This window comes from Peromyscus eremicus, chromosome 3, assembly GCF_949786415.1.
Source record: "Peromyscus eremicus chromosome 3, PerEre_H2_v1, whole genome shotgun sequence".
NCBI lineage: Eukaryota > Metazoa > Chordata > Mammalia > Rodentia > Cricetidae > Peromyscus > Peromyscus eremicus.
Genome location: NC_081418.1, coordinates 2946254 through 2959720, shown reverse-complemented (window position 1 = coordinate 2959720; position 13467 = coordinate 2946254). Strand labels below are relative to the sequence as shown.

Genomic DNA, 13467 nt, shown 5'->3' with positions numbered 1-13467 from the left:
GTTGGATGTCCTAAGAAAAATTTAATTTTACTGACAAATCTGCTAATAGAGACACATGAAGGAGTAATTCCAGCAATTAGTTCTAGACATTTATCCCACCACACTTTGTTTCCCTGTTGATTAAAAAAATTCTTAAGTTATATTTAGGGATGATGCATTTAAAGATTCAGTTTTACTTACATGAATATTATGGATTTTGTTCAATCCCATTATCTGCCATATTTATTCTCTTAAGGACACAGCTGGAGGTTCGTGCTAAGGCCTTCTAGCCAGTCCCCAGATTCTCTAAGCTGCTCAGTGATGACCGTTTCCTCTGCAAGTTCCAGCCACCAGCTGAACTAGGTCTGGGCCTTCTGGAGAGATGTGTGCAGCAGGCTTCCCTTAGAGTGCCTGCTCCTAAAGCTGTTAGAGTTACTTTAGGTTTGTTTAAAAACCAGTGACAACCTAATTTCCTGAACAATGACACTAATTAACATCTAATTAATTTTTAGGATAATAAGGGAAATGCTGTTTTTGGATTATATGACTGCCAAACCAGACAGAATGAGGTAATTGTAGATTTTTTCAGTTGGTTGTCTCTTTCTTTCTGTCTCCTCTGTTTTCTAGATACAACCTCAATTTTATTTATTTTCATTTCTTCCCTTTTCCTATTTCTTTAGTTTTTTTAATTCTTGTTGCAAAGAAAAAAAAAAAGTATAATGACCCCGGAACCAAAACAACACACAGTGTTAGTTCTTTGAAATTTAACTAAAGTTGGCTCAGACTAATTTAATAATATTATGGGGAAAAAATAAAAGTAGGAAGTCCATTGCCTTCTCCAAGAGCTATGTGTGCCCCTAGGTCATTTTCATAATGACCCTTGGCTCTGAGTTCTGATTCTGGCTAACTTCCATGTCATTGTTTTTGTTCTTTTCAGTAACAATCCAGGTTCGGAGCTGTGCTCCTTAATTTTCTTCAAAACTACTCTGGTTAGTTCCTGGTCAGTGTGGACAAGTTTTACCTAACTGAGACATTAGGGTGGGAGGGCAGTTTGTGCTTACATAAAAACAATTGAGAAGTGGCCCTTGCATATCTTTTATCCATTCTACGTTTCTCCCAGGTCACCTTTCTCTTTTGGCTTCCAATGCAGTTCATTCTCTTCTCCCGTCATCCACCCATTCCACCCTCAGCCATTCGTTCATTCACTCATCTATTTATTCTCTGATTCCAAAACTGCACCACTCAGTGTTTCCCAGTGACAGTCCACAGTCACATGGATGGCCAAGGTAAATTCTGTCCAAATACAGTCTGGAAAAAGAGGCAAATAAAACTCTGAGTGCTAGTACAGTCCTTTCTACAAGGTCTGAATTTTGAGAAGATGCGTTCCGAAGCAGCATTATGTAAAATTTTAGTCTGATTTCAGTGGGGGCAGCAGCCTTTTATGGATCTGTTCCTCTTCCCTGGGGTGAGGGGCATTTGCATTTGATTTGTTTCTTCTTCACTGCTTCTTTGGCTTTTAAGATATAGAGATTGCTCAGGAGATAAGGTGGTTAAGGCATAAATTAGTGGGAAATTTAACCAGCCTTGCCGTAGTAGATAGGCACATCTTTCTTTAGCCAAAGTTGCTGCCATAGCCATAGCCTGTTGCTGCTGCTGCTACAGCCTGTTATCACAGAGAGTCTGAGGTTTGGGGTTTTTGAGACAGGGTTTCTGTGTAGCCCTGGCTATCCTAGAACTTGCGTTGTAGACCAGGCTGACCTTGAACTCACAGAGATCCGCCTGCCTCTGCATCACAGGTGCTGAGGTTAAAGGTGTGCGCCACCACTGTCCAGGAAGATTTGGTAATTTGTGAAGAACGGATGTTTAGTTTTTACAGTTCCAGATGTTGGGAAGTTTAAGCTCAAGGGTCCCAGTAAGGGCTTTCTTCCTCTGTCATGGCACATAGGAGTGTGAGAACAGGAGAGTAAGAGGTATCTAGACTCACCTTATTCCACTCTCCCAGTAACTAACCCAGGCTGGTGAAACGGCAATAGTCCATTAGGAGGACGGAGCCCTGTGACCTAACCACCCTTTTCTGGGCCTCCCCCTCCAGGACTGCTGTACTGGGGATTCTGTCTCCAACCTACAAACTTGGGAGACACAGTCAGACCACAGCAGCTGCTAACTAAGCCTCTTCTATCTTTTCTATATATTCAGAATACCTTACAACCCACATGTTTTTCTTTGGTTTTGTTAAGGAAATGGATTTGCATATCAAGTCATCTGGACTTAAAATTTTCTTTCAAGTTCTGTATTTTTGTTTTGGAACTATGCCACCAAGAGAAAGACAATACTCTGCTTTGGTGATAGTGCTCCAGGCTGGGTAGAAGGCTGCACAAATCTTAATGATTCCCCACCTTCCTAAGTGGTCTTATTTTTAAATGGACAAAATTGCCAAGTTCCATGTACCCTTAGCCTAGTTTTCTTCAGTTGTTACATCTTGTGTAACTAGAGCATGACAGTAAAGACAGGCAGGTGACACTGGTAGAATGTGGGTGTTCTGTGCCATTTCATCACATAGGCACGCTTGTGTAGTCACTACTGTGGTCAGCATGCACACACTGTCATCCAGAGAGCGGCAGTCACCACTGCAGTGAGCATGCACACACTGTCATCAGAGAGCGGCTGGTGAGCAGCAGTCACCACCGCAGTCAGCATGCACACACTGTCATCCAGAGAGCTGCTGGTGACCAGCAGTCACCACTGCAGTGAACATGCACACACTGTCATCTAGAGAGCTGCTGGTGACCAGCAGTCACCACTGCAGTGAACATGCACACACTGTCATCCAGAGATCGGCTGGTGACCAGCAGTCACCACCGCAGTGAGCATGCACACACTGTCATCCAGAGAGCTGCTGGTGACCATTTACCAGTTTCAGTGAAACTCAGGAACCTTGCCTTTTAAGTAATTTACTTTCCTAAATGTACAGTTGTCTCCAACATTTTGTCCCTCTTTAAACAGATTTATCTATATATTTATTTACTTAATGTATGTGTGTGTGTCTGTGTGAGTTTATCATGTGCAAGCAGTAGGCCATGGAGCCAGAAGAGGGCGTTGGATCTCCTGGAACTGGACTTGTGAACTACCATGTAGGAGCTGGGAACTGAACCTGTGTCCTCTGCAAGAGCAGTAAGCACTCTCAAGTGCTGTGCCAGCTCTCCAGCCACCCTCCCCTTAGAAAGACTTGTGCTTACATGTTTGTTTTGTCCTGTGGACCTTGTTCGTGGTAGGCAAGTGCTGTACACTGAGCTGCGGCCTTAGCTTTTCTGGCAGTTTTCAAGACCACATTTGATGGCATGCGTTTGCCTTTGCTGTCAAATACGATTTAGGAAATATAAAGTAAGGAAATCCACTACGGCCTGCCTGCATTTTTTCTCTTTCCGTTGTTTCATCTTCCTCCCTGGTGTCCTGATTTCCTGATTCCCTTTTTAAAACAATCACTTTCCTGGTCTTTTAAGAATTTGCTTTACTCACAGTATTTAGAGTTGGTGTGCAGGTCATACACTCAGTTTTCTTTACCTGAGCATTTCTTTCCTTTATTCATTTGAAGGATGACTTTGTCAAGTCTAGAATTCAAGCTGACAGGTTCCTGAAAAAATGTCTCCCTTCGGCCCTCCCTTCATGGCCTCTTGTGGGAAACCTGTCTTTTAGAATATTTTCCTCCCGTATTTAAGGTTTCATTTTCCCCAATCACTTTTGAAAAAGTTTTTTTTCTCCTTTGCCCTTTATTTTCTGAAAATTTGACTGTGTCTCTATGGATTTGTTTGGGTTTTCTTTCTTTTTATTTATTCTTTGAGTCTTTCACATCATACATCTCAATCCCATTCATTTCCTGTCCCTTTGTATCCACCCTCTGACCTTGCAACCTTCCCCCACCCAAATAAAATAAAATAAAATTTAAAAGAAAAAAATAAAGGAGAAAAGGGGGAAATCTCCTCATGGAAGCTGCAGTGTGACACAGTGAGCCACACAGTACACCCTTCAGTCCATTTGTCTTTTCTTGTATATGTTCACTGCAAAGACTCATTGGTCTGGTTCGAGGCCTCTGGTTTCTGCTACACTATTGATGCTGGGCCCTCGCTGGGACTCCTCTTGGATATCTTGCTGTTACCCTGTGTCCTGGAGATCCTGTGACTTTGGGTCTGCAGGACCAGTCCCTTCACGTGCTCCAGCAGATCACAGATGGTGTGGATGTTGGGGTTGGCCAACTCATAACCCTGGGTCTGGGTCTGGGCAGCTGTAGGGTTGGTCAGCCCGCCAGCTCTCCCTTGTCCTCACTACCAGGGTGTGCTCTTCACCCCTTGCAGGACGAGCGAGGGGCGGGGCCAGTTCTGCTCTCACACCCTCAGAGGCAGCTCTCCCAAACCTACACTTCATGGCCAGGTACAGTGGCCTTTCTCTGGAGAGCTGCAGCTGGTGAGGGGCAGGGAGAGCTCTCCTGTGCTGATGACCTGGGGGCCAGCTCTCCCACCCTCCATTGTTTGGGTTTTCATTCAGCTTCTTGAATCTTTTGCCCAATTTGGGGCGATTCACTCATCAGCCACCATGTTTTCAAACACTTAAAGTTCCACTTTTCTCTTTTTTTGAACTTTAATTACATCAAATGAGTTAATCAGATATTTGTGATAGTCAGGAGTCTGTGAGGTTTAGCTCCTTGGTCCCAGCTTATTTACTTTATATGGTTCAGATTAGGTATTTTTCTCCCTTCAAGTTCCTGTATTTTTTTTTTTTTGGTATGTTGCTATCATTTGAGATTTTAAAAGTTGGTTATTGTAATTTTCAGGAGTAAAATTTCTATGTATTTTTCTTTTACATGTCCTTGTTAAGATTTCCATTGTTTTTATTCAATCACATTTTAAACTTCTTATTGAAGGGTTTTGTTTTTTGAAAACATAGCTGCTTTAAAATCTTTGCCGCAGCATCTAGTATTTGCCACCCCAGTGCTTTTTTCTCACTCCAGCCGAAGGTTTCCTGGCATGGCTCATAGTCTGAGCGTCTCTCAAGAGACTCTAGGTCTTCTTTAGTTTTCTGTTTTAGCGTCTCCTCTGATGCAGAACTTGTTGAGGAATAAAGGGCAGCACCCCACTCCTGCTGTGGCCGGAGTGAAGACTCCTGCTCCTCTGCTTGGCTTCCTCTCATGACGCCCTGCTGGGGCCAGGGTTTGCAGCTTCTGACTAGGTGAGGAGTCAGGTGCTGATGGGTAGATGTTGGGAAAGGTGAGAGGACAAGTCTTGGCTTCCCGTTCAGCCCTTTCTGACAGTGCTCCACTGTTGAAGAGCCAGGTGTCCCCAGTGCTTGGTCTGGGTGGATGTCCACCATTCCTCCATAGCTTTCTGTGTGCTGCAAGGAGGTAGATTTCTACCAGGTATGATGAAAGTCTTGATTTCTTTTCTGATTCCATCTAGCAGGAGTGGACCATGCTTGGGGCATCTGGATGGAGTGGGACCCTCGTCTCCCCACTCAGCCTTGTGGATAAAGGGACAAGCAAGGTTGTGTTTTTCCCAGACTATTTCGATAGAGTAGGCTAGGCAGCACCCAACAGTCTCTGTCTTACTGGATTTCTTGTTTCTTTGCTTCAGGGGGTGGGGGTGTGCTTCTGTCTATTCCTGGCATCGTTTCTGTTATGGTCTCTTCTCTAGCTTCAAGTCTAGAATATATTATGCAAAAAAGTCATCACTGCCTCATTTCTCAGAACGTGGAGTCCCCAGAGAGCCTGCATCCCCTCCCCCCTGATGCTATAAAGCAAACCCACAGCTTTGTGCTCATGGCAGAACCATGTATCCAACCTGTGTTTTCTTTACTCAACTTCCCAGGCTTCTTAGTTTCATTTTGTATACAATGTTCAGGGATTTTAGCTTTACTGAGTGGGAAGAATAGAGAGGAGTGGGTCTTTTTCATCCTGGTCTTACTGTCTGCAGGGTTAAATGAATGACTCGACTCTCCTTACATGGCCAAACAGGAAGGAGCACATTGCTTAGTCATAAGTAGGCAAGCTCTCTCCTCCCTATCCTCTGTCTCTTCTCTCCACTTCCAGCCCTGCTGGTCTACACTCGTGCCTGCAGGAGGGAATAAGACCCATGCTGGTGGGACACAAGCATCTAACGGACTTCTCTGGGAATCTGAGACTATTCTTCTCTGCTTCTGCTCATATGTGAGCTTGGAACTGTCATGGCTTTGGGGACCAGAACTTGGAGTTTTGTCATGTGGAGGTTGAACATTTATAAAAGCCAGAAAATTAAGAGAATGGGTATTTCCACTTCTGGATTAAACCATCCCTAAAGCCCAGACGTGCCTTACATTATCCAGTTCCACGAGCCACTGTGTAATTGTGTTTTTGCGTAAACTAGTTTGGTGGGTATTTTTGATGTTTACTGTAGCTGGAGTTTTCTCCAGTCCTGCCTGGCCTACGGTCAGGACAAATCTCTCTCACCCGCCAGTCCCGCAGCCACTCAGACCCAACCGAGTAAACACAGAGACTTATGTTGCTTACAAACTGTATGGCCATGGCAGGCTTCTTATTAACTATTCTTGTATCTTAAATTAACCCATTTCTACTAGTCTATAAGTTGCCACGTGGCTCGTGGCTTACTGGTACCTTGCATCTCGCTTTCCATGGCAGCGGCTCTCTGACTCAGCCTTCCACTTCCCACAATTCTTTTCTCTCCTTGTCCTGCCTATACTTCCTGCCTGGCTACTGGCCAATCAGTGTTTTATTTATTAACCAATTAGAGCAACACATTTAACATACAGAATATCCCACAGCAGTTTACAATTGAAGAATTCTGTACTTGTATTCCTTATGGCCCAGCAATTCTTCTGTAGGCTCACAAAGATGTATTTGAGGTTTAGGAATGTATCTCAGTAGTAGAGTACTTGCCCAACTTGCACAAGCCCCTAGGTTTGAGCCTCAGTACTGGGAAATAATATATATGAAATGTTAATTGGATAATGTTAATTGGATAATTTTAGTACCTAAAAGTGGGAGCTAAATCAAATTAATGCCCACCAATAAGTTATTTGGGAATAAATGCAACTGCTGAGGTGTTAGCAGTCTATTAAGTTGGGCTATGTTAGAAGACTAACGTGGCTCAGAGGGTGAAGTGCTTGCTGGACAAACAGAGTTCACATCCCCAGCACCTACGTGAAAAACAGCATGGTGGCGTGCATCTGCAGTCCCAGTGCTATGAGTGTGGCAGGCAGGGTCTAGGGCCCCGTAGGCCTGACTGTCTAGTCAAAATGGTGGAGCATGATAGAGGAGACACTTGACCCTGACCCCTGGCCTACTTCACAGCACAAGCAAAGGCACGTGTTCCTGCATTATATATGCATAATGCGCGCGCGTGCGCGCGCGCACACACACACACACACACACACACACACACACACACACACCTGTAAGTGCATACTGGCACAGAAGGCTCTACATGAAGAAAAGCGTTTGATAGGATAACACACTTCATTCATGTTGGAAAACTAAGAAACGTAAGGCACAGTCCATATGGAAATAACTTTAGACAATCGGAAGGCTACTGCACAAGTTACAAACTTCCCTCTTGGAATGGAGTTGACGTTGCCTGAGGGTTAGAAGGTTTGATGTTATGTTTGACAACATTTGCATCTTTTAAGCATCAAGATTATTCATGTGTGATTCCATAGTTAAAAGTATAAAATACTAAAAACGTAGTATATAATCTATGATTTTTCTTACTTATAAATAAGAATCACTAGAGCAAAAAGTTAAAAAAGCAAAACTTCTACAGAAACTTAGTACCTTCTTTAGAAGGGTTTATTACTAAATGTGTGTGTGTGTGTGTGTGTGTGTGTGTGTGTGTATGAGCTCAGGAATGCCCACAGAGGTGTTGGATGCCCCTGGGTTGGATGTACATGTACATGCAGTTATAGGTGGTCTTGGGAACTGAACTTGGATCCTCTGCAAGAGTAGCTCATACAGCTGAGCCATCTCTCTAGCCCCAAATTTAGTGCCTTCATATCAACTCAAAGCTCCCCTTTGGTAGCTGCTTCCTGTGGTAACGGGGTGACACACTTAAGTCCTTAGTCCTTAACATCTTCCATCTACATGACTGTTTCCATGTTCCTTAGCATCGATGAAATGGAATCTTTTGATTTTTTTCCCATTGTTGTTAAGACAGGGTCCCACTACATAGTCCAGGACAGCCTCCAACTTGTCACCCTTCTGCTCAGCCTCTGGATGGTTGGGGTTACTGGTGAGCACACCATGACTGCCTTCTCCTGATAGTTTGAACATTTCAAACATTCATAAAAAAGGAAAAATTAAGTAATGGAAGATTTCTTAGCCACTTCTTTAAATTTGAGATACACTTGTGGCACAACCAATGGTATCATGGTCAAGTGTGTAGTCTGATTAAAGCCTTTCTCACCTCATCTTACAAGGCTGACTTCTGAGTGGCATTATGACAGCCTACGTTGTACTAAGTGCTTTGTGAGTGTTGACCCTCTTGATCCTCATCATAACCCCAGGAGATGCTTTGGCCATACCACTCTAGTATTTCTGAGTGCTCATAATAACACAAGATACATGTTATAGTCCTATGCTAATTATGATGGATAGATAAGTTGAATAGTGTGTCCAAAGTCGCAGAGCTGAAAAACAACAGTCAGGATTTGACTGTGGGTCTAGCTTAGTTTCAAAGTTGGTGTTTTGAACCATGCTGTTTGGTTGTCTCATAGCTAAATTTCAGTGCTAAATGTGGCATAAAATGTTAAACATTTTTCCTGAAAATTAATCCAGACCATATCAGCATAGACTATTCACTGACGGTTCTTTAGGAAATGCTTTGCTAACCAATGTTTGGTATAAAGTTTAGTAGGAATTATCTCCATACAGTTGTTATTTACTATAATCCTTTTTTTGGTTGTTTTAATAGCATCTGTACACCTTTGAGAAGGACATGCAAGCTGTCAGCTGCTCTGTCAACAGCGAGAGAACCTTGCTTGGTGAGTTGAGAGCTCATTGCTGCACATTAAAACTGCATCTTTTAAGGTGAATCATTTTAGATTTTGCAATATTTGATTATAATGACAACTTTCCAGAAAATACATGTTCTAGGTAAATCAAGTTTGAAATTGAGAAGCTGTAGGACACAGCTATAGTAATTAATGGTTTGCATTTGTCTACAGTGTTATAGTGACAGATCTTATGTATTCCACGTATAAAATGCTAAACTTGAACAAGCTGCCGTGTGTATCAGTTGCTAATTGATTTTTTTCTTTTCCATTAGCTGCAAGTTTCATTCAGTATACTAAAGAAGGAGTAAGGAATGAGCTTCAGCCAGGTAATGGAATTATTCTTCTTTCATATGTATTGATAGATAAAGATCTGTTGGATAAGCCAAATTTCAAGCCTTTTAGAAGTGCCTTTATCTTAGAATAGAAAGGCTGTGGCCATTTACGTACAAGCAAGACTTTAAATTTTGTTTCTCAAGTAGGCAAGAAGGTGTGAAAAATAATATAATGGGAATTGTAGAAAAAAAATGAGATAATAATTAGCACCTGAAGACTAAATAAATGCCAAGATTATACTTGGCTTCTATGGCCAGAAGCTAATGTAAAAGTAGGGAAACTTACAGTGCTACTTAAAAAATGTCTGGTGAAATATTGATTAATCTCTAAAGCATTGTGGATAGTTCAAAATACAAAATAAAACACAGATCTGTTTATTTACACAAACCTACTTTGTACACATGTTTATTGGCCATGTGTAACCTTTTGCTTTTTAAATTTCAAAAGGCATTCTGTGTCATCCTCCTGCCCCATAGCTCAACAGTGTTGACTGCGTGTGGTCAGGCCCCTGTAAAATACCACAGACAGAACTTCTGGAAAGTGGTGAGCTGGATGGCTACCTTCATGGATCCTCCAAGCTAGCACCAGGCTTCAACTACAAATGTTCACAGTGGCCAGAGGCCATATAAATAAATAGATTTGGTGGGAGGAAAATGAAGTGTCAGGCTTGGAGCATAGCTCAATCCACGAAGCTTTGCTGTGTGAGCATGAGAACCCGAGTGTAGCATGAATCTTAAAAGTTCTTACTAATAAAATCAAAACCAGTGCCAGTTATTGGGGTGAACGCTGGAAGATCAGAGAAGCAGAACAAGTCACAGCTACCTCACCTTGCCAATTCCTCAGCTGATCTTGTTTCGTCAGACTGGATGCCTCTGAGTCCTCATCCAGAATGAGTCTCAGCTGAACCATGCTGCTAAAAAAACCTAAAAGCTTATCCAGCTCTAGTTCCTGGTCCTCATGCCTTATATACCTTTCTGCCTCCTGCCATCACTTCCTGGGATTAAAGGCGTGAGTGACCATGCCTGGCTGTTTCCAGTGTGGCTTTAAACTCACAGAGATCTGGATGGATCTCTGCCTCCCAAGTGAGAGGATTAAAGGCGTGAGTGCCACCATTTTCTGGCCTCTATATCTAGTGGCTGTTCTGTTCTCTGACCCCAGATAAGTTTATTGGGGTGAACAATATATCAACCACACCTGAGTTCAATCTTTAAAATCCATGTAAACAGCCAGGTATGACGGTGCTCTCCTGTAATCTCAGTGCTGTGGAGGTGGAGATAGGCCATCCCTGGGGCTCACTGACCAGCCAGCTTTACCTGCTTGGCCATCCCCAGCCCAGTGAGAGACCCAGTCTCACAAAACAAGTGATGGTGCCTGAGAAATAACATACAGTTTGACCTCTGGCCTTCACATGTACACATTAACATGTGTGCTTGTACAGATACATACCCACATAAAAAAGAAAAATGAGATGTTTCTATTGTTTCCAGTGTTAAATATTTCCATTACATTTTGTTTATTTATTTTGTATGCCTGTATGTACATGGGCTTGTGTGTGGAGGTCAGAGGACAACTTACGGTAGTTGGTTCTCTCCTCACACCACACGGGTCCTGGGGTTGAATTTAGGTGGTCAGGCTCGGCAGCAGGTGCCTTTCCTGCTGAGCCGTCTCAATGGCCTTGTTGTTTCCAGTTTTAGCATAGAAAGAGAGAAACACTCCAGTTGTTTAATAGAGGTGTTCAACAGCTGTAAGGACTGGTGATGGGTACAGGGTCTTGACTCCTGGGGAATCCAGGAGGAGCCGCTTCTTAGATTTTTGTTGCTGTAAAGGGCAGTTAAGTCCACTGGGACCAGCTTTGCAATTTGTTGAGAACTCTGGACTTTTATGTAAAAATCTAATTTATAAAAGTTGACGCAACTGGTTTTTAAGACTTTGCCCCAGCAGCAATAGCCACCTCTGGGCTGGAAGCAGCCTGGGAACTGCCAGTTTTCAAGCCCGGTCCAGAGGGCCTGACTTGGGCCCGTGCTGCCCTGCCCCAGGTGCTTTCCCTCTGCTGTTTACTTGGCGCTTGGTTCCTTCTTTTGTTTGCACAGTTCCTATCGGATGTATTCTGTGGTCGCATGTGATGGAAAAACCCTTTGTACATACTTTCCACATGAGGCTCACAAGGCTGTGCTGGGCCTCTGAGGGGAACTGGAGCTGAGCCTGAGAAGAGCTTTTGTGAGACATTGGTGGGCTAGATGTCTTCTCTGAAATCTCATTCCTACTTACTCTGACTTTCACCTTCAATGACATGTAGAGAACTATGACCACTCATCCCTCTCTCTGCCGGCCTCCTCCTCATTCCCTTACACTCTTTACTGCTGTTGGGATTTGATGCAATGCTTGCCTCAAGGGACCGGACTGGACTGGATTATGTAGGGTGGGATCTAGAACATTGGGATGCTGACCCCTAAACAAGGGTTTGAACAAAACAGGACACAGGGCTGATCTGATGTACTCCGTTGTCCTGGGAAGGCAAGGTTACCGCTACAGCTCCAAGCTGGTGAGGCCAATCCTCACACTGTGGATTTGTGTGGTCTGCTTCTTCTTGTTCCTTGTGACCTTGAGTCAGAGAAAAGTTCTATTCTGCCAGGAAACTCAGAGCAACTGTAGTTTTTACTTGATATTCATCATTTCTGCCTCAGTGTCATGCCTAGCAATAGTCAGCCCTTGATGTGTTCTAAAATGCACTCCCAGAGAAAACTCAAAGTTTTACTTGGTGTAGAATTGCATCCTATTCAGATATGCTTGCTTACCCTTGGATTGGGCGCCTGTGGTAAGATTGCTTGCTTGCGTCTTTAAAAACATTAGCCTGAATATTATTAGTTATCACGCCACTTACAAAGTAGCTTTGTATACTAACTCACCTTTCATCCCTATCACTGAGGTGAGAATGAGATTTGTCCAGGTATAATTCTAGAACATTCCCTCTCTGCTTCTTTACCAACTTCTTGCTTTTGGCTCAGGATCATTGGAAGACTCTGTTGTCTATATTACAGCCTGGGAGTGTGGATGTATGCACAATAGGGCAGCCCGTGACCAGTGGGTATCAGGGAGCTGAAGGGAAATTATCCCCCATTTCCAGTCTGAAAAGGGATGATTCTGAGGTGCCCTCAAGAAGGTTAAGATTCCAGGTGGCCACTAATGTGCTAATGTTTCATGTCTACTGCGTTTATGGCCTTTGGCATACAGTCCCCAGTCCCCACTCCCTCGGGCAAACTTCTCAGGGCTAGAGGGGACCTGTCCCCTGAGGTCACTTCTGGCCTTAGTTTGAATTTCACTGGAAGCAGCATCTGAGGTGGAGAATCTGGTGTTTTTAGTTTATTTGTCATGGAAATACTACTGGGGCATGGTTGGACAGGCACCTGAAAGAGGAGAATGGGCATTACATTTCTGACAGAGCAAGACTAGTCTAGCTTTTGTAGAGTCACTGTTTTCAGAGAGCGACAGGACCGTGAGATGAGGTGGAGGAAATGGAAGTCAGAGAAAAAAAGTGGGTGAGGTGCGAGGTGGCTGTCTTCATAGCAGAGACCGTTGGAATGACCTGACCTTCTCTAGGAGCAAAAGGGAATCATGTAGGCTAAGGGCTGCATCTGGACATGTTTAGAAAACAGATTTGTCAAGATTAGCTTCTGGATTTGATTGGCACATGAGAAAAAGAACAAGTCGAGAATAACTCAGCTTTTTTCCCTCCCAGAACAAGTGTGTGTGTGTGTGTGTGTGTGTGTGTGTGTGTGTGTGTGTGTGTGTGTGAAAAGGAGTAGGAGGAAGTGTTTGGTTTTGTGCATTATCAGTTTGAGATGTGAGATGTAAGGTAGGGATTTGAATATGAGTCAGAATTTGAGGTGAGAGGAAGCCAGATTTGGAGAAATACTTTTGAGAATCACCAGTCATCACCTTGGAAGGTTTCTTTCTGTTCAGTTAAGATTTTAGAATCAGGCTGGGCTTGGTGGAACACCCCTTGCTGTCCCAGACCTTAAGGGGTAGATGTAGGAGGATCCAGAGTTCAGAGCCATCCTCAGCTACAGAATGTCTTCAAGGCTAGCCTGGGGGCTATATGAAACCCTGTCTTAAAACACCCTTCAC

The 13467-nt window shown here is 43.5% G+C and overlaps 1 protein-coding gene across 1 annotated transcript in view; it reads left to right on the top strand.

The window, feature by feature from the left end:
* Gsap (gamma-secretase activating protein) overlaps positions 1-13467 on the top strand; it is a 97568-nt gene that overhangs the window by 9608 nt on the left and 74493 nt on the right. The window contains exons 3-5 of the mRNA XM_059257241.1: positions 492-548; positions 8928-8997; positions 9282-9335. Of these exons, the coding sequence (XP_059113224.1) occupies positions 492-548; positions 8928-8997; positions 9282-9335 (181 nt within the window). The remainder of the gene's footprint in view (positions 1-491; positions 549-8927; positions 8998-9281; positions 9336-13467) is intronic.